Raw genomic sequence first — 22,370 nt, forward strand, 5'->3', positions numbered from 1 at the left:
GCGGGTCCCCCGTCTACGTCTCCTCCAGGAGCCACAGAGAGCTGCTGCGCCTCCAACTAAAATCTCCAAAACACTTTCCGGGTTTGTGAAAAATGGATAAGAACTGTAGTGAGACGACTGCCTGATGTTTAGCAGTTCATCTCTGGAGAAAGTGATGTGGTCTGAGTGACCGAAAGTGCAGAAAATAAACAGAAACAAGAAAAGTGCGAGAGAGCGCAGTACCGAGGCTGCCATCCGCGGCGCCATCTTGGATTCAATATATATATATATGTACACACACACAATTATTTTGACAATGGGTGGTCACTTACATGAGGTACAAAGGTGTGGTGCACCTCCAGCGCTTGCAGGAAGATGGCCCTGAACCTGCTCTTCATCATCCCAAAAGCACGCTCTATTATGGAGCGTGCCCTGGAATGATGGCTGTTAAAGCGCTGGGCTCCCACACCTTGGACTGGCCTCTTGTAGGGTGTGATGAGGGGGAGTGGACGCTGGAGGCATGGGTACCCTCCATCTGCAAGGATGAAATGCCCTGGAGGAGGGTAGACTGACTGACTGTACAGTGGGCTGTGGCGGAGCACCCTGGAATCATGCACCGACCCAGGCCAGCCCACGTATGTGTCGATGAAGCGGCCCCGATGGTCACAAACCGCCTGCAAGATGATTGATGGAAACAGTTTTCTGTTCCTATAGCACTGACCATCAGGGCCACTTGGACACTTGATGCGTATGTGGCAGCCGTCGATTGCACCGCTTTCATAAAGGCTCTGTGGCGTACCAGCCCTGCAAACCCACGGGACACTACCTCCAGGTCCTCTGGGGTTGTTGGGAGGTGGATGACCTGGTAGCGAATGGCCAACAACTCTTTCGTGACTCGGTGGACGATATAGTGGACAGTAGAACGAGGCATCCCAAACACTATTGAGACCACCCTGTAGGATGTGCCACTTGCCAACCAGAAAAGAAACACCAGGATCTCAATTGTGTCACCCCATCCATGCCGCCGATCCTGGTTCAGGAGATTTAACAACACTGCCAGAGACTCCCTGCTTAGCCGAAAATCAGGCCTTGGATCCTCCTGGCTAAAAAAACGGTCCAGGACTGGTACACTTTGGTTAATCCTGCAGTACAACGGCCTTGTCTGGTTAAGGAAAAGGTGGAGAACAGCATAAACAGTTTTAATAGAAAGGTATGACTTCATTTATTTTATGACATCAAAGCATTATTCTGATTACTAAGCTTGAGTAAAATATACTAACACTGAGAAAAAACATTTTATACACTTCATCTGTTTAGCTAAGCTTTTTTGTGAACTCAAAAATAACCCTGTTTTCAGCTTTCTGACAATTTTACTGCAATTTTATGTACACAAATAAGTAACAGATCATATGAATAATTGAAAATAAATGTAAACTTATAGAAGAACATTTTCAAAGAGATTTTGTTCATATATTTTGAATGACCGCCGTCATTCAGTCACTGAAATTATCCATAAAACTAGCTAAGTAATTCCTAAATGCGTCTAGATTAATAGTTTTACCTGGATATGATTTTCTCTGATGAGCCTGGAGTACAAAACATGCTGGCGATGATGACCGCGACACAGCTTTTTTAGCTCGTTGATAATTAAAAATGAACGCAAAAAACGGAGCAAGATTTCGGGGTCCATTTTCGATTTTCGTGCCGTGACGCTGACGACCGGAAATACTCTGAATTAAGGGCGGGAGTAGATCGAGAAGGCTAGACCGTCCAATTTCACAGCCGTTTACTTCCGGCCTACCCAACCTCCTGAGGACCCGGCCCACGTAGACCGCGAAGGCCGGGTCCTCAGGAGGATGCAACCCATCAATTTGGACACAGCCTGTGTCTACCAGTGTCAGTGTTTCTTTTCCTGTAACACTCAGCACAGGCTCAGCTGGTATCCAGTGTTGGACTTTGGCTTCAGCTGCTGTGATAGATCCTCTAACATAGATCAGCTCTGCTACATGTTGTTAGATAAGTGCAGCTGCCTGTCATGTCCTGATGTTTCTCTGGGTCAGCAGCTTCTCCATCAGAGGTTCACATGGAGCTGATCCAGTATCTCCAGTAACTGTGTTCTGTGCCTCACTGGTTCATCCTTCTGTCTGTGTGACGTCAGTCAGATGTTAAACTCTGTAATCTTCACTGTGTCACAGAGTTCAGTGAGTCCCGTTATTCACAGGATCAATCAGATCATCAGAGAACAGCTGATCAGCAATCAGTGGTGCCAACAGCGCCTCCTGTGGTGAGAGGATGCAATAATGCAATGTAGCATTTTTACACTGAACACTTCCAGTCATGGAAACTGTCTGTTGGATCTGTGTGACGTTGCTTTCTTGTGTTGCTTTCTTGGTTAGAGTTCCTCACAAATGTCCAGATTATTCTTCTAATGAGGCGTCGACCATGTTTTCAGTTCTTTGGAAGAAAACATCGCCCTTTGCCATCCTTACTTTTCTTTGACTTCTTCAAATGCAGCTGAACTCCAGCTGGTATTTTATTGGACTCTGCAGCTGTTTCTGGTCATCAGTTCATTCCTGCAAACCTCTGAACCTGAACAACAATGATGCTGCATTGCTGGCTGATCCCAAAAGGTTGATTCTGTTCATCTGGACGTTTTCACGTTTGCTCACTGATCAGGTGACTTCTTCAGTCTCAGCTGACTGCAGCTTTACAACCTTACAAACAGCACATTTGCACAATGACTGAAACCAGCAGCAGCAGCACCTGATATATATGATACTAATATAATACATATACATATATAATCCATACTAATGATGAAGGAACTGAGCTCACAGTCCATCGTTCATTCAGTGAACTACTCAGTTTATTTTGGCCTCAGAAATGCTCACTCTGTTTGTACATCACTGTCAGCAATAGACTCATTCTGCTGTGTGGACAGGAACACATGTGACATCACTTCCTGTTTGTTTGTGACTGAAGAGGAAGAAGTTTACAAGGAATCATTTAGAAGAGTTTCAAACATCAACTGATTGAATCCATGAATCTGAAAACGTGTTTGTGAGTGAAAGAGACAGACATGTACAGACTGAACTATCTGTTCAACAGTCAGAGTGTTTCTCTAACAGGAGACACTCTTTACACTCCACTCAGCACAGGGACACTGAGCAACCAGGAGACCAGAACCAAAACCCAGGATAAAGAGTTTGAGTGAATGTGGTGTTGAAGGTGTGGAGGTGGATCAGAGTGTCAGAGGAGACTCTGTAGAAGGACAGAGTGCCAGCAGGACAGTCCACATACACTGCTGCTCTGTTAGAGACAGAGGAGGAGGAGGAAGAGGAGGAGATGGATGTTAGTATCTTATTGTGCCAAACACAACGAGGACCACGATCATAGCACTCCAGACTCCAGGACTGATCATTGAATCCAAACACACAGTCATCACCACCTCCTTTCCTTCTGATGCTTCTGTAACTCACTGATATATAAACGATTCCTCTCCACTCGACCTCCCAGTAACAGCGACCAGTCAGACCATTTCTACACAGCAGCTGTTCACAAACATCAAATCTGTCTGGATGATCAGGATATGACTGAACCTCCTCCACATGTGTCACCTTCCTGTTGTTGTCAGACAGTTGGAGGTTTGTGTTCACTGTGTTTGTGTCGATTGTGAGTTGACAGGAATCTGATGGAGAGAACAAACACAATCCAGCTGCAGTTATTGATCCATCATCTGTTCATTGATTGACACTTTGATGATGACTCCTGACATGATGAAGATGGTTGAATGTGTGCTGCTTTGTTTTCATGAATCCCATTAAAAACACACTTACACTTCCTCAGACCTGGTCTCAACCATCGGACTCCAGCAGGCTCCACCCTGAAAGGAGGAGGGGTCAGAGCAGCACAGTCAGCATGCACACATGGACATTACATGGCTCTCATACACACACTGTGTTAAGGTTCAAAAATATATTGAGGAGGAATTCAAAATAACCACCACTGATCCGGCCGGTGCAATTAGACGGCATTTTAATGAATACACGCGCGCGGAGTCCGAACGCTGTGCAGATTCAGCGTCAAACTCCCTTACAATAGTCAGACAAAGGTTTTTATAGGGTTTCTGTTGTCAGGCAGATCCAGTACAGCATACGTCAGCCTAAACCACAAACGTTCAGTTAACTTTGAACACAGTTTTAAAACAGAACATTGTCTTCGCGTCGAAGCCAGATGCTTCCTGTCACCATCCTCGGACGCTCGCCTCCGCTGTCGCTTATCTCTGGGACATCTGGTGTACTTCCTGGAACAGACTAACACGTACGCACCCCCCCCCCACTTTGCAGCCATAGCAAAACATGATTAAACTCTTACCTACTCAAAGGAGTCTATCTAATATGTGTGTATGTATATGTCAGCTTCTGCTGCCCTTTGTTTCACCTCTCAGCTCCCCAGCCAGACCTAGTAACCTTTCCACTAGACAGAAGGCCAGCACAACTGAAACTATGTGTGTGTGTGTATGTGTGTAATAATCTTGACTGATATATAAAATATATAAAACAAATGTTTCAATCTAATACAACTACTTTGTTGAAAGATTTTATTATGTTTATGTTTAGAAGTACATTATGTTTAAGGTTTTCTAGATGTGTTTGCTCTTTTTTTACTAGAGAAGTTATGTTGTGCAAGCTTTGTGTGCTTTCCAGAGCTCTCTGACTTTCACACCCACATCCTGGGAGCATGGGAGAGGTCACACCTTGTCTTATTGTTTATTGCCATTTATGCTTAGAAATGTTTACTCATATATGCTTAGAAGTATATAATCATTTGTAGATTGAAAGAATGTCTTATCCTAGGAGGTCTGTAACAACTCTGTATAGCATGAAGAGGGGAGTGCGTTCACTCCTCCTCAGAGTGTTCTGGCATAGATCACACGTCTCCTAGGAGAGGCCGTATCTTCTCTTGCTGATATATGGTATAGCAAACATACGTATATCTGTTTTAGTCTAAGAGCCTTTTGTTTAGATGTACCGTTAGACTCCTGGCACCAGCTTTGGGGAGTCTTCACGGGGTCATATCTCAACCACACGCACACACACACACACACGGTATACGTCATATGTTAATGAACCTATGCATATTCATGTAACCACAATAAAAGAGCAGTGTTACGGGAGAGTGGTCGAGAGCAACTGAGGTCAAGCGAAGGAACGGCGCCTGTCCAGTTCTCTCCCGTGCACGTTAATTTGTAAAACCTGTCTGAGTGTCATTATTCCATTCTGAGTTGCAGAACAGGAAAACTCCTGACATTTTTTGGTCCTTCGAGCCGGATTAACATAACACTTTTGTGTGATCCCACGGGAAAACCTCATCGAGTCCTGACGTCGTGAGAAGCCCGCGCTGAAGTCTGTCGACAGCTCCTGTCTAGGTACAGGATAAAAGACCAGAGACGTGAATTCGGGTTCTGGCCAGCGTTCTTAGAAGTGGTCCACGACGGTGGGGGTCGATGAGGCGGACCTGAGAAACCGGCAGTGAATCAACAAGCAGGTGAATATTGACACTCTGAGACACGTTGCGTAAAACCGTGTAAGCTCGCCCAGAGAGGCTGGTAGCATGTAAAAGCTCGCCTGAAGAAGGCTGGTAGCATTTTAAAATAAAGATAGAGCTCGTCTGGGACTGGTAGCTCCCCCGTAGTGGGTAAAAAACAATTAAAATAAAGATAGAGCTCGTCTGGGACTGGTAGCTCCCCCGTAGTGGGTAAAGTTAGCGCGCGCATAAAGGTATTTATTGTTTTGTTTTTTTGATGATGGAATAAGTTGATTTTACAGCACAATAAGGAGGCTGAACTATTCCATTAATTTGTTTACTGTTGGTCACCCAAGTACTGGTGAAGAGAGAAAAAGGTCGTGTTTTATCACATAAAGATGACACCGCTTTCAAGAATAGCTTGAAAGTAGAAGGCCGTGTCAACTACCTCTCTCGATTCTCGTACCAGAGAAGGTGCCGCAGTTGTGTAGTTGTAAAGGATTAAAATGGGTAACGAAGCTTCAAAACTCACTGCTGACGAGCAGTGGTTAGAGAAAAAATGTCCAGGCGCCGGACAAATTAGTGCATATAGATGGAGAAATCCAAAGAAAAACTAAATGTCCCACATGGGAGGGAAAATGTATAACTAAATTATAAGAAACCCTCCAAGTAGAAATAAATACTGAAAAGAATCCTAAAAAGAAAACAAAGCGTACACAAGAGGTGTAATGTTTTAAAGCATGGAAAGAGGAATGAAGTGGAATAAACAAAAGGTTAAATTAAATTAGAGCCTATCTAATGTATTCAAATTGATAATAGAAGGAGACAAAATTTACATTATAGATGAAAATAATCAGAGGAAAAAGGTTTTGTGTTTATCAGCCAAGAACAACTACAATCTCATTTTCTGCCTTTAAGGAAGAAGAGTTCAAAAAACAGAGAGAGTTCTGTGTGTTGGTTAAGCAGTGATAATAATAATGGAAATGTCTTAGTTTTGTCACTTTCAGATGAAAAGCAGACCTGGATCATTTTCCACATGCAGCAGTCGGAATAAAGTTATAGTTTAATATCATTGGAAATGTTCAGGCCAATTTCTGGCTAACTTATTTACAGCTCCATGTGTCCCTCAACCTCACAAGCGAGCTCTCACTCCTCCCTGAAGACAAGGAATGCAGCTCCAAAGAGCAATAACATGGCAGATAAAGAGACAGCAGCAAAGTCCTGAGCAAAGAGACCCAGCAAGCAGCAGCAGTGTGGACAAACAGCATCGGAGAAGAAAAGCAAACCATCATCCTGACTGGATGAAATGGCACTGTTTCCAACAAGCTGCAAAGTCACTGTGCCTGTGAAGAAAACTTTTGAAAAGAACCTATGAGGAGACTGTTGGAGTTTGACATTTGCCACTTTCGGAGTAAAATGGCAAGAAGAAACAGTGGAACACAGGACAAAGCTGAAGAAGAACTGCCGGCTGTTGGACTGTTGAAGTGGGAGAGGACAACAGAGTGAGAGTAAGTAAGGACACAGAGGAATTCTGCTGTTTAATGTGGGAAATCAAAATTTGGGTTAGCAAACCTGGGGAAAAGAAAACTGACTGCTTAAGTGGAAAATTGTGAAGGAATCTGAAACACTGCAAAAAGAAACATATACAAAATCACACACACAAGCAGAACATGCATTAACCCTACTAACACAAACACAAGAGAGCTCATGAAGATTAGGCAGCATCTTGAGCATGTGAGTCTGTTTATCATCTTATCCAAGTCACTTAGTGTGATGAGGAGTGATGCAAAGATCAGTGGACTCATAGCACATTAGTTAAAAAATGATCAATTAATAGCAGAAAAGTGTGTAGGAAAGGCAGCTTTAAGAACATGCCCTGCTGGAGATGCAGCTCCAGAGACATTGATTAAACCTGCCTAATAACACAAACATACATGCAATGGAAATCAGCTTGTTATCTCTCATCAGTGCTAAAATAGTGTAAATTTAACAGACACTTGTTATCAAATGCTTAATTTATCCAATGCTGACAGTTAACTAACTATGTTGCAGGACAACAGTTTAATTTTTGTGGGAAAAAAGATTCTGGTTTGACCAACCAGTGATCAGAAAATAAATTTAGTTGGTAATATAGTAAATTGGGAGATGCTTTCTGCCTGATTGATGCAGCACAAAATATTTTACTGTATGAGGGAAAATTCTATTTTTGTGATAATATTTTGAACATGCATTTCTGTTGTCCTGTCATCTTAGTGGGTTAATAACTGATATGCAAATTGGTTGATGGTTCTTAGATTAATGAAAGGTGATTGAATTCTAGCACGAGTGAATGGGATGTGTTGGAGTGGAGACTCTAAAACACTGAGTTTCCTGTTGTGATGTGCGAGTGAATCCTGCACCCAGATACACAACTCTGAATACATAACAAACTTCTTTTGTGAAATACCTGATGACGTCACATGTTTTATGATGATGGGGAAAAAGGAAAACTAAATAAAATTTGTGGCCTAAATGAGTGAAAAGTACAGTCCTGGGGATTAAAATTCATAGCTAATGAGACATGAGGCTTATGTTGTGTGTTGTGCGGCTAATGGTTGGTTTGGAGTTTATCTAGCTGATGATTTTTCTTTTGTTGTGAAGTTGAGCCTGCCAATTAGTATGATGGTATGATAAACCATGCGAATGGTATGATTTACCCTCCTGAGATGAGGAGCGTGTATCATGACTTAACGAGGCCTTTTTATTTTGATACTTTCACAGTGCACTGAAAGTTTTGTTTGATGATCTTGTTTGAGCAGATCTGCACGATTAGAACAGAAGCGCTATACGACACGTCGTCGAGAAAATTGTTGCAAGTGAGTTTCTCCACATTAAAATGGGCTCAGGAGAAAGTCACTTATCTGGGACAATTAGAGAATAGGTCCCTACCCAAAAAAGGATTAAGCGAGATAATCCAATATAAAGTTCTTCTTTTCTTTTTGAAATGACGTCATTTTGCTGAGAAGTGGAAATGAAAATGCGATGATAATTTCCACTATTAGCAAAGAAAGAATGAATGAATGCATGAATGAATGAGTGAGAGAAAATAAAACTGACTGACTGGTAAAAGCGGACAGAAGCGGACAGACTGACTGACATCACTGTGCGAAGTTAACCCCCACCTGACAAAGGTGCAGATGAATCTATGTGTGTTTCTTTTTACAGGAGCAGAAACATGACAGCAACATTCGAGGTTGCGTGAGCTTTGGCTTTACTGATTTAAACTTTTAAATGCCACTTTCTGTGTCTGTGCATCTACCAGGGGTGTTATTCACTACCTTGTGTTGCTCACAGAGGTAACTGTGAGAAAGTGTGTATACATCTGCGCAGCGCTAACTTTTCTACAGCATTACAGTTCTTCATGTGATTTATACCAGGATAGCTGGTTGAAGTTTTCTACGACAGGATTTTTGGGATCATGTGTGAAGAAAACTGTGCATACAGGTTATGAGTTGGTGATGCTGTTACACTGTGTTGTTGGAGAAATGTGAAGGTTACTTTGACGATGTGAATAACATGTAAAACATTCCCTGTGTTGAAACTAGTGCCACTTCTGTCCACAGCTATGGTTTTTATGGTCGTTTTATAGCACCTCTGGACCCTGTCAATTTGTGCCTGACCTCCAGGATTGTCCATGTGTGTTGCTAATGTTTATTTTTTTTAAGAGTGCTCTATTACTCTTATGATACAATTGTTTATAAGTGTGAAGTTTGATTTTACTTCCAGATCTTGTTTTCCAGGCCATGATGGTGTGTATGCAGGCTCCTGGCGGAGCCGGGGTTTTAAGCAAACTTAATATGCAAAACACACTAACATCTTTTATTGCAGGGTTACAGAGCTGCTCCAGAGGGGGAGACGCCCTGATGTTGCCTGGGACATGATCTAGCTAATCTTTTTCTTTCAGACAGGAATCTAGGTTTGATGAGTTGACTCATGGGAGTGTCCATGCGTCAAGAGGAGGGGTCCAGAGTTAAAGAGTTACATGAAACTATCTTTTCTATGTTTTCTAAACTATGTTTTTATGATTTTTGTGTGCTTAACAGTTCACCTACGGGTATTAAACCTATGCAAAGTGGTGCATCCGTGTTCAGATGAGGCTTTGATGGTCCATAAATGAAGCTCACTGAACTAAAGAATGTGGTTTGATGATGATTGACATGCTCCCCAAATAGAAGTTTTTCCTCCTAGCAAGGAAATACAGGTGCAGCAGTCAGAGTATTGCTGAAAGGAATCTCCTGAGAAATCTTCTGAGGCCCAGTGAGAAGCAAGAACCCATTCCAGGCAGAGCTGACAGTCCAGGCAGTGGTTGAGGTCAAAGGTCGAGCTGTTTGGGGCCCATTGGGAGATCAGATTCCACAACCACAGCAAGGACCACGAAGCTGCGTTGGAATGAGAGCTGTGCCAAGGGGGCTTTCCAGAGGCCAACAGAGGAGATTGTGGACGACAGACGGGCACCTGAAGGATGAGGGGAGCGTGCCAAGCTCCAACGACAGCGCAGAGGGAGTTCAAGGATGATATCATGATTCTGTGAGAAGCGCAGGAACCAGAAGCTATGGTGGTGATGACAGCAGTTTCCTATGAACATCACCTAATGCTGTGTCACTATACTGTGCATACGATGGCACACTGAAGACTGCTGGAATCATAACAGCAGTAAGATAACTGGATCCAACATCCTTTCCATAGAGGATTTTTCCTGCAGAGGATGGACAATGGAGGAGTCATAAAAATCCCCCACAGGACAGAGGCCTGAAGTGAGGTGATGGGGGTTGGCAGAGACCATAAAACTAGAGTGCTGAAAAGGTCTGCAGCTTTGGAGATGGCTGAGACCCATGTTGACAAACGGCAAACTCAACTGGTATGTTTGAATGTCTATTCTACATACATTTGGACTCTGGTCCTATGGACAGTGATGGAAACAACTGGAAGAGACATTTATGACGCCCTGCAGAACTTAAACCACTCTGCAGAGAGACGTGAGATTTACATGTCTTGCAGAGGAGCACCACCAAGCTGGAGTGATCTTGAAAATGTTAATTTCTTTTTTGACCATTAACAATTCATTTGTTTGCTTGCAGGATGCAGTTTACCATTGAATGAGATCAATGAGAAATTGGGTAACTGCTAATACATTTGTGAAACTGTGTACGTTTACAGATATCTACTTATATGCTTAGGGTTTTATAATTAGTTGCAGATAGATAGAAGTTTGATCTTTAGTAGTCTGTGGAGACTCTGGCATTTCACACACATACTTACAGTCATCGAACATGACTGATGCTCTGAACACACTTAAACAACTCAGAGATGCAACATCACCCTACCACAGAATGAAGAAGATGATAATGAGATAGACATTTGGATATAACATATTCACAAAACCCACTAATTAATGATGTCCTGGCTAAAAATGTTTTACAAGTGGCCATAGACTGATACAGTGTTAGTGAGTTGCTATGTATATATATATATATATATATATATGAGAAAAGATCAAACAACAGGAGGGAATGTTGAAAGATTTTATTATGTTTATGTTTAGAAGTACATTATGTTTAAGGTTTTCTAGATGTGTTTGCTCTTTTTTTACTAGAGAAGTTATGTTGTGCAAGCTTTGTGTGCTTTCCAGAGCTCTCTGACTTTCACACCCACATCCTGGGAGCATGGGAGAGGTCACACCTTGTCTTATTGTTTATTGCCATTTATGCTTAGAAATGTTTACTCATATATGCTTAGAAGTATATAATCATTTGTAGATTGAAAGAATGTCTTATCCTAGGAGGTCTGTAACAACTCTGTATAGCATGAAGAGGGGAGTGCGTTCACTCCTCCTCAGAGTGTTCTGGCATAGATCACATGTCTCCTAGGAGAGGCCGTATCTTCTCTTGCTGATATATGGTATAGCAAACATACGTATATCTGTTTTAGTCTAAGAGCCTTTTGTTTAGATGTACCGTTAGACTCCTGGCACCAGCTTTGGGGAGTCTTCACGGGGTCATATCTCAACCACACGCACACACACACACACACGGTATACGTCATATGTTAATGAACCTATGCATATTCATGTAACCACAATAAAAGAGCAGTGTTACGGGAGAGTGGTCGAGAGCAACTGAGGTCAAGCGAAGGAACGGCGCCTGTCCAGTTCTCTCCCGTGCACGTTAATTTGTAAAACCTGTCTGAGTGTCATTATTCCATTCTGAGTTGCAGAACAGGAAAACTCCTGACATACTTAAAGCTTAATCAAAGCTTAATCAAAGATAAATGCATAAAAGACAATAGCATCATCAAAACTGCTCCTCAGAATTATTGCACTGAGACTCTGCTTTCGGTTTCACTTCTGCAGAAGCATGCCTTGCAGAAGTGTTTCCTGTCTCATTTTGGCACAGAGTATTTCCTGTCCCTGCAGCTCCGTTTCTCACCCACTGAAGACTTCAGTGTAAGAATATAAAAACATTCAAAAGCCTTTAAAATTATAGATTCACCTCAACAGTCTAAAGTGGTTCTTACTGGACCCGTAATAAAGACTAATATAATACCAATATATTTGAACATCTGAATGCATCTGCATGCAACGTCACTATTAATAATGAAATGGTAATGTTGATTATAAAAATAGCAGCAAATAATAGCAGTAAAATATTTCTCCTCTTGACAACTGTTACACACTGAGCTCAAAGCTCGGCTCCACTGTTTTATTCAAAGAAATCTACATTTATTTATCAGCACATTTAAAAACAGGTTGAGCCAAAGTGCTGCACAGAGTAGAGATAAAATAGGAAACATACACAGTAATTACTATAAAGACTCGTCAGAATTGAAAGCTACAGAGTACAAATGTGTTTCCAACTGGGTTTTAAAAATGTCGAGTGTTGGTGAAGACCTGATGTGAAGGGCGACTGTTCCAGAGTTTGGCTGCAGCGATCGATAAAGCTCACCTCTGTTTTTACGTCTAGTTCTGGTCAGAAGCTGCTTATCTGCAGACCTGAGGGCTCGACTTGGATTATTTTTGTTAAAGAGAGATAAGATGGAGCCAATCCATTCAGAGATTTAAAGACAAACAACAAGATCTGGAAGTGGATTCTACGACGTACTGGTAACCAGTGGAAAAAGCTGGAAAAAGCTGGTGATGGGTCGTCTAGCACAGAGCCACCGCTGGAACCACACAATTCTACTACAACAGCAAAAAGCACCAAGCAGAGCTCTTTGAGCTCATGTACGAGATCAAACTATGATCTCGAGATCATAGTTTGAGAGAGAACTGTGACAGCGCCGTTCCTTCACTTGACCTCAGTCGCTCTCGTCTGCTCCCTCGCAACACTGCTCTTTATTGAGGTTACATGAACATGCATAAGTTCATTAACATATGACGTCTTACACAGGTGGGAACAAAGAGTACCAGTCTGTGCATAGTGTAGGTATGTGTGTGTGTGTTCCAGATGTGACCCTGTGACCCCAAAGCTGGTGCTAAGAGTCCAGCGGTCCCCCTAACAAAGGGCTCTTATACTTAACCAGACACAGAGTAGGTGTCCTCCTATACCATAAATCAGTAAGAGAAGGTACGACCTCTCTCGTGACCCCAAGTTGTGTGTGCATGCCAGAGCACTCTGGAAGGCACACAGAGTCTTTACAGACTACTAAGGATCAAACCTCTATCATTATGCAATCGATTATAAAACTCTAAGCATATATGAGTAAATATTTCTAAGCATAAATGACAATCAACAATATAAAACTTACAGCTGGTTTTAATAACAGAATTCATTTGATTCTCAAATGAGAAAGAGCTATTGAGAAACACTCTTAAATCTTTAGCAAACAGAGTTCTGAACTTTGCCACTGGGCCAAAGTAAACATTATTCGATAATGCTAACTCTCTTCTTTGTGAGCAGCTAATACGGAGTAGGTTACCGTTATTAACTATTGCTAATTTGATGTGAATTAGCATCATCCGTTAATGCTAAATCTTTTCCAATGTGAGAGGTTAATGCTAAGTAGGCTGCCATTAGAGGCTAATTCTAATTAGGGATGAATAATTATGACAGGCTAATGCTAATATCGTTTTCTCTTTCCCTATATCAATGTGAGCAGCTAGTGCTATGTAGACTGATGTTAGCAGCTAATGCTAATTTGATGTGAATTAAAATTATATGCTAATGCTAAGAAGGCTGCTGTTATTAGCTAATGCTAATTTTTATTAGTCCTTTATTTATCCAGGTAAAAATCTCATTGAGATTAAAAATCTCATTTCCAAGAGAGACCTGGCATCACGGCAACAAAAGTCACATACCACAAAGGTATATAACATTTAAAAAATTTGATGTGAGTTAGCATTATCCGATAATGCTGTTACTTTTCACTTGCATTATAACGTTGTGAGGAGTTAATGCTAAGTATACTGCCATTAGCGGCTAATTCTAATTAGGGGTGAATAATTATTACCACCTAATGCTAATATCGTTTTGTTTTCCCTTTTGTGAGCAGCTAGTGCTAGGTAGGCTGATGCTAGCAGCTAATGCTAATTTGACGTGAATTAGCATTATATTAGTGAGGAGTTAATGCTAAGTAGACTGCCATTAGTGGCTAATGCTAATTTTAGGTGAATAGGAATTGGCATCTAATGCTAATACCATATTTTCTTGCTTTATAACAATGTGACCAGCTAATGCTAAGTAGGTTGCCGTTATTAGCTAATGGCCTGTAAATGGCCTGTATTTATATAGCGCTTTACTAGTCCCTAAGGACCCCAAAGCGCTTTACATATCCAGTCATTCACCCATTCACGCACACATTCACACACTGGTGATGGCAAGCTACACTGTAGCCACAGCCACCCTGGGGCGCACTGACAGAGGCGAGGCTGCCGGACACTGGCGCCACCGGGCCCTCTGACCACCACCAGTAGGCAACGGGTGAAGTGTCTTGCCCAAGGACACATCGACCGAGAATGCTAATTTGATGTGAATTAGCATTATATTAGTGAGGAGTTCATGCTAAGTAGGCTACCATTAGCAGGTAAAACTAATCTGAGGTGAATAAGCATTAGTAGCTAACACTAATACCCTTTTCTCTTGTGTTATAATGATGTGAGACGTTAATGCTAAATAGGCTTCCATGAGTGACTGTTTTCCCTTGCGTTATAAAGATGTGAAGGGTTTATGCTAAGTAGGCTACCATTAGCAGCTAAGTAGCCAATTTGAGGTGAATAAGCATTAGTAGCTAACGCTAATACCCTTCTCTCTAGTGTTATAATGATGTGAGACGTTAATGCTAAATAGGCTGCCATGAGTGACTCCTTTCCCTTGCATTATAAAGATGTGAAGAGTTTATGCTAAATAAGCTGCCATTAGCAGCTAATGCTAATACTGTTTTCCCTTGCTTTATACAACTTGAGCAGCTATTGCTAAGTAGGCCACTTTGCTCTGCTAAGGATTTGTGTGACCATGATGGAAACTCTGATAAGCTAATGCATTATTTAAGCTTCCATTTCCAAATGTTAGCTGACACTTTATTAGGTACACTGGCATCTATCTCAGGTACACCTGTGACCTAGATGTTCCTGCAAACAGACTCCTTGGAGATCCCTACATAAATATCCATGTACTATCCAGCTAGACTAGTGTGTCTGTCCCTGAAAATATTCCTGCATGTGTGATTGTTCATGTCTCATCTGCAGGAAACAAACAGGAAGTGAGTAAAAGACACAGGAAAGACACAGCTCTTCCTCCTCTATCAGACATTCTTCATACCTGAGAGTGTCCAGTCTCCAGCCTGGATCCTTCAGTCCAGCCGACAGCAGCTTCATTCCTGAGTCTCCTGGATCATTGTAACTCAGGTCCAATTCTCTCAGATGGGAGGGGTTGGAGCTCAGAGCTGAGGCCAGAGAAGCACAGCCTTCCTCTGTGATCAGACAGCCTGACAGACTGCAGACACACAAAACAACAATCCATCTGTCAACAATCGTTTTCTCTTTGTCACAATAACATCTATACATTTACATCCATTCAATGTAACTTTATTTATAAGTGACAATACCCAACAGACAACAACAGTCATCTGAAACTGTTTAACAGTGTAAGGTAACAGCCTCCAATATTAGAGAGAAAGCCCCAACCATCAGACAATCCACTGTGAGCAGCACTTGGTGATGGTGGGAAGAAGAACTCCCTTTGACACAAAGATCCTCCCAGTGAAAACAGGCTCCAGGAGGAGCATCTACCATGACTGGTTGCAGGGTGAGGGGAAAGAGAAGAGATGAGCTCAGAGAGACAAGAACAAAACACAAACTAAGGAGAGAGAAGACAAAATTTAAGGACATGCAGTAGTGACATATAAAAGCATCAGGAGTGAAAAGAGGGGAGTGGAGAAGAAATCAGAGCATCATGGGAAGTCCACCAACAGCCTGAGCCTATAGCAGCATAACTAAGGGATGGTTCAGGGTCACCTGATCCAGCTCTAACTATAAGCTTTATCAAAAAGGAAAGTTTGAAGCTGATCTTCAAAGTAGAGAGGGTGTCTGTCTCCTGAACTCAAACGAGGAGCTGCTTTCACACCCAGTCCAACACAGCCAGGCTTTCTTTGCTGCTTTGACAAAACCTCAAATCCCAGTCAGAGATGATGAGCATCATCACAGCGATGATCATTTCTCTGTTAACACAGGCTTTCTGCTTCAGGATCTGTGCACGCTCACAGAACAAGGAGACCTTTAAACATCATTTCACTAAATGGATGGACTGAGCACGGCCTACAGATGAACTGGTGCCAGAGATCATAAAGAACATCAAACAGTCAAATTCAACACTTTAGATGGAAATATGAGATTAATGCTGCAGACAATCATGAACCTGCTGAATTCATGAACATCAAGAATGCAGCGAGTGGTAAAATAAAGATTTGACCTCAGTGTTTCTGTCTATTCCTAACATATTCCTAACATGATAGCTGTAACAGTCCAACAAAAGCCTTCAGCTAATCCAAAATGCTGCAGCAAGAGTACTGACAGGGACTAGAAAGAGAGAGCATATTTCTCCCGTTTTGGCTTCCCTTCATTGGCTTCCTGTTAAATCCAGAATTGAATTCAAAATCCTGCTCCTCACATACAAGATCTTAAATAATCAGGCCCCATCTTATCTTAATGACCTTGTAGTACCATATCACCCTATTAGAGCACTTCGCTCTCGCTCTGCAGGCTTACTTGCTGTTCCTAGAGTATTTAAAAGTAGAATGGGAGGGAGAGCCTTCAGTTTTCAGGCCTCTCTTCTGTGGAACCAGCTTCCAGTTTGGATTCGGGAGACAGACACTATCTCTACTTTCAAGATTAGGCTTAAAACTTTCCTTTTTGCTAAAGCATATAGTTAGGGCTGGACCAGGTGACCCTGAATCCTCCCTTAGTTATGCTGCAATAGACGTAGGCTGCCGGGGATTCCCATGATGCATTGAGTTTTTCCTTTCCAGTCACCTTTCTCACTCACTATGTGTTAATAGACCTCTCTGCATCGAATCATATCTGTTATTAATCTCTGTCTCTCTTCTACACCATGTCTTTATCCTGTTTTCCTTCTTTCACCCCAACCGGTCGCAGCAGATGGCCCCGCCCCTCCCTGAGCCTGGTTCTGCCGGAGGTTTCTTCCTGTTAAAAGGGAGTTTTTCCTTCCCACTGTTGCCAAAGTGCTTGCTCATAGGGGGTCATATGATTGTTGGGTTTTTCTCTGTATCTATGAAGCGCCTTGAGGCGACTTTTGTTGTGATATGGCGCTATATAAATAAAATTGAATTGAACTGAATTACATCAGTTTGTCATCAAAGTCTAATTATTAGTGCAAGTTAACCTGTTATTATCTCATTAACTCATTAATTGATTAACGTCAGCAATTATTTTAATCACAGTTTGTAAAATCATGATTATTGTGAAAGTGCTCACTGGCTCTGAATATAAAAGCCATGGGTCACAGGAGGGATGTTGATCAGCACTGGCTTGAAATGGGCGTCATTATGCGTCTCAACCAATGAGAGCATTGAGGCTGGGCCTAATACTACTGCAGCGCTCACATGACCCAGGACAGAAGAAAGGGGTGGGGACAGAAACATGGAGACAGGTACAGATCTTTGACATGTTCATTTTAAACTGTTCCAGAGGGCAGTGTTGATGCAATTAAAGTTATCTGGAAGCAGAGTTGAGTTTTTTATCGTCGGAGTACTTGAAGTTCTGAAGTATCACTTAAATGCATTACACGCTGTTGATTGAAGAAGTCGGTCTGAGGAACGTTCTTAGGATCAACAAATGACGGCATGTATGAGCCTCAAGACGCACCATCACAAGAAGAATACATGAGCTGTAGAAAAAGGAGAGGCTACGAAAGCCACGGCGTTACAACATGAACCTGCTGTTGGTCTCTCTGGAGACTACTGGGCATGGCTGGGTAACCAGGGTTCCCTGAGAGTTACAGAAACGTGCAGAACATGTGATTCATGTTGCACAGCAGTGAGACATTTGAAATAAAGTCAGCACACTCAGTACAGAGTGTGCATCAAATATGATGCTGCTGCCAGACGTCTGCCTTTGAACACGTCCCTGCATCGCGCACAACACCAAGGTTGCCATGGCAATCACAACTAACAGGGACAACGTGCACAGCTGGAACCCTGCAGGTATATTTAACATGGTGTATTTCTCAGTGTCCTGTCTGAGTGTGAGAGACAAACAGCCTCTGTATGTGTGTGTAAATACAGCATGAATATGTAGAGGACATGTTTGTGTATATAAGTAAATGAATGCTCTACATCATTTGAATCTTTAATTCTTGTTTCTGTTGCAGGTCTGTGACTGAACTTCTGGAAGGAGAAAAGTTGGTCTCATGCTCTGTGATTCTGTGATTTGTCATCTCTCTCAGGTGATGGAGAGCTCAGATGATGACCCCGCCTACGTGGTCAAATTCAAGTCTACATTCAAAACAGACCTGGAGACACGCAAACAAAATGCCAACATTGTATATGTGAAACCTGCTGCTGCACTGGAGCCAGATTCAAGGAGCTCAAGTGTTTACCCAGATCTTACTGAACTTACTGAAGGAACAGAGGGTTGTTGGAGGGAAACCTGTGGAAAGAATTACTGTCCATCCAGGCTCCTGAACATGAGATGATGATGAAGAATCCAGGAGCAGTGGGTGGATGGCAGCATCAGCATGAAGGATCAGTGTGAGAATACATCATCATCCACAAAGAAAACCAGTCTGAGTGTCTGACGCTCTTGTTAGAAAGACGCAGTCACAGCAGTTAGCTTGTCTGCTAGTTAGCTGAGAGCTAACTCGTACATTGAATACCAAACTGTGTAAACCAAGGGTATCAAACATATGGCCCGTGGGCCAAATCCAGCCCTTGAGATAATTTCATATGTCAAATATTGATGAATTTTCAGGCTTGCTGATAACCAATGTGAGCACGGCTGAGATTTTATTCTGATGAGCAAACCATGTGGCCAAACACTTAAAGAGACAGACTGGGATCATACCATTATGTGAAAGAAGACGGAAATGTCCCATAGACAGCAAGGGTAGAGGTAGAGACCAGGTACGCAGAGAAATGGGAGCTGTACTTAAATGCAAGCGTGAGCAGCATCTGGCTGCATTTCAGTGATATTGGAGACCACAAAGCTGAGTGCAAAATTTATATAGGAGATATACAGGAGACGCTGAGAGTAGAACTGAAAATAAAATAATAAAAATAATAAAATAATAATATTAAATAAAAATAATAATAAATAAAAATTGCTGCCTTTAAAAAGACTAAATGTACAGTTCAGTATTGAATACTACATAAAATAAACTATATATAAAGTGTGTCTGAATGGCAGAGATGCAGAAATATGTGCATGTAGCACAGAGCCACGGCTCAGTGTCTGAATGAGTCTCACAGACCTGAATGTGCTGTTGAAGCCATTTATAATTATAACGTAATTCTTTACTCGTTTGATCTGCTCCTTACCACAAGCGACCAGACGTAGAAGGTTTTGGACTTTTAACTATATTTTCTTAAGTTTTACAACTTTTCTTACTGTTAAAAACCTCGTTATGGCCATTCATGCTATACAAAGTAATTAGACAGAAATGTCAGAATCTCAGCTGAAAGTTCACAAAACCATCTCAACAACCACCAAACAGCTAAAACAGCAGGTGAACAGATTACACAAAAAAGATGTAAACACAAATCCCCCTGATCATCTGTTTTTTTAAACATGAAGCGTAGTTTTGGACATTCATTTACTGCTGGTTCAGTGAATTTTGGTTGGACAGTAATGAAACCTGCAGTCTCAGAATCTGTGAGAAGTCTGCTTTCAGCAGCATTGTTGTGTTGTGTGCTGTGGATTCACCTCAGCAAACTCATCACTGTTTTACCATCATGCTTCTACTTAGACAATAACAAAGGAAGCAGTTCCCAGGAACTACTTCCTGTCTTGTTAACATAAGAGTATGTTGCCCTTCAAAACACCTCCACTTCTCCTCTTTTTAGAGAACTGCCTTATTATTAATTTGCTAATTCTGTCAGTTGATGAAAGACAAGTGCTTGATCTCACCTGAGAGTTTCCAGTATACAGTGTGGACTCTTCAGTCCTTCAGACAGAAGCTTCACGCCTGAATCCTTCAGGTTAATGTTACTCAGGTCCAGCTGTCTCAGATTAGAGGTCTGAGAGCTGAGACCTGAGGACAGAGCTTCACAGCTTCTCTCTGACAGGTCACAGAGACTCAGTCTGAAAAATAACAGATAAACAATTACAAAAATAAAACACTTATGTTGAAGTGTAATGAGATACTATTATATTTAGCAATATTTAATCTTGTTTTTGTCAGGAAACTGAGCACTTATGCAGAGCAACATGTGGAGAGAATCAGAGGAGAAGAAGTGAAGAGAGAACAGCAGTAAAACAACACTGAATTGTTCAGTGTGCTTTTGATATCAACAAAATGTGTCAAATTTCTTTATTTTGTATTTGTTTTAGTAGAATTGATGAATATCACTTAGATAACAACCACAGGCCAGGTCTAATTTGCACTTTGGTAACAGTTACACACAGAAATATTTCAGAAATGTGGACAATTTGTGCTCCAATGTATTCAGTATTGAACAAACTGAGTACCGATGACCACTTAATATTTTTGATATTTTATTTGAGTTGTTCCCACCTGATTTGTGTTAACTAGAATAAACATTTAAAAACTAAAGCTATGATCACATATTTACTTGCAGAGCTTTGTTGGAGGCTTCGACCACTGGCAGCAGCCTCAGAAGAACCTTTTTAAAGCCTCATGTTCTCACTTAGATCATTTATTTCTACTTACATTTCTTTCTGGGAAAAATGGGGATTACCTTGAAAACGGGAGCTATTTTCCCCAAAAATCAGCCCTGGATTAGCAAATCACTCAAACATGTTCTCAACTGTCTTGCTATGAGGGAGAGAAGAAAAAGGTCGAGGCACAGAAACTTGTCGAAAGAGAGATAAAGCAGCTAAAATCAGGTCTAAAAGTAAAGCAGAGGATGAGTTGAATAAAGGACACTCAAGGCTGGCTTGGAAAGGAATCAACTCCATGGTGGGGATGCAGAGCAAGGACAAAAGACGAATGTAATGCTGAATCAGCAGAAGACTTGGACTCATTTGATTCCAGCTTTGATATGTTTGATTTCAATGAAGAGCTTTGTGATTTTAGCAAAGGGCTGGTAGCTCTGAGAGTGACACTGATGAGGTGTCTGTGAAGGTTCTCAGTCATCTAAAGAGCTTAGAAAAAAAGGCATCTGGACTTCTTTAAGTTTCTTGAAGACGTTTCACCTCTCATCCAAGAAGCTTCTTTATTTCTAGGGTCAAATGGTGGAGAGTCCCAGATTTAAGCCCTGTGGGAGAGTCCGCCAAGGGGGTCATGAACCCCCCTGTTGATCCTCTACCTAATCACACGAGCCAAGGTGTGAAAATGGGTGTAGGTCACAATCAGCCAAGGTTGCGGAGAGCTCATTGTGAAACCTAGCCCCACCCTATCATGTGATTTCTTGAGGTTAGCCTCTGTACAAACAGACTTCAGCCATATGAGAGTGAGTGTGAGTGAATGAGAGCACACACAGGACACTCTGATCTCTGAATGTGTGTGACTCAGTGAAAAAGAGGATTGTATTGAATATACTGTGACTGACAGAGTTTAAAGAGAAAGGTGTTTGGATTAAAATGGATTGTGCTAAAGTTAATGTGCTAATGAAATCTGAACTGACTGAAATGTGAAGTGAAGATTATTCAGATGTAAAAGAGAGAGAGGGGGTGATAATACGGTGGGGCTGAAGATCAGTAAAGGGCATGTAAACACCTGATTGGCTGAGTAGATATCAGATCGACAGTTTCAAAGTTTTCCCTGTGGATTATAACTTTAAGAAGATGTGACATTCATCACAGAATCCTACTCTCTGGATTATTTCCATGAACACTGAGCTGGAACACATCTACAGTGCTGGAAGTGCCCATCTCACCACCAACCTCTCTGTGCACATTCACTTTTTAACCCTTTGTGAGACAATAAAGATGCAAATCTGAGTATTTATCTATGTTAGTGCAAACACCTCTAATAGGTTGGTTTAGTCTTTCCAAGTCATAACTTCCCTTGGATCTGAAGTCCAGGCTTCTAAAATCATCCTAGTTTAACAAGCACTAAAATCTAGAGGAGAGCTGCACTAACAGGTGTGACTGATAAGATCTGACCTGCAAGGATACTCAGGTTTCTCCAAAAGTTGATTCTGGACGTAGCGTTTTGTGGGAGAAATATTTCGTCACTCATCCAAGTGACTTCTTCAGT

The 22,370-nt window shown here is 41.7% G+C and overlaps 1 protein-coding gene across 1 annotated transcript in view; it reads right to left on the reverse strand.

Annotated features, from left to right (window-relative positions):
- Nucleotides 1-22,370, reverse strand: part of LOC109200299 (uncharacterized) — a 51,055-nt gene that overhangs the window by 7,525 nt on the left and 21,160 nt on the right. The window contains exon 3 of the mRNA XM_025904269.1: nucleotides 312-976. Coding sequence (XP_025760054.1) covers nucleotides 312-976 — 665 coding nt within the window. The remainder of the gene's footprint in view (nucleotides 1-311; nucleotides 977-22,370) is intronic.

This window comes from Oreochromis niloticus, unplaced genomic scaffold, assembly GCF_001858045.2.
Source record: "Oreochromis niloticus isolate F11D_XX unplaced genomic scaffold, O_niloticus_UMD_NMBU tig00000692_pilon, whole genome shotgun sequence".
Classification (NCBI taxonomy): domain Eukaryota; kingdom Metazoa; phylum Chordata; class Actinopteri; order Cichliformes; family Cichlidae; genus Oreochromis; species Oreochromis niloticus.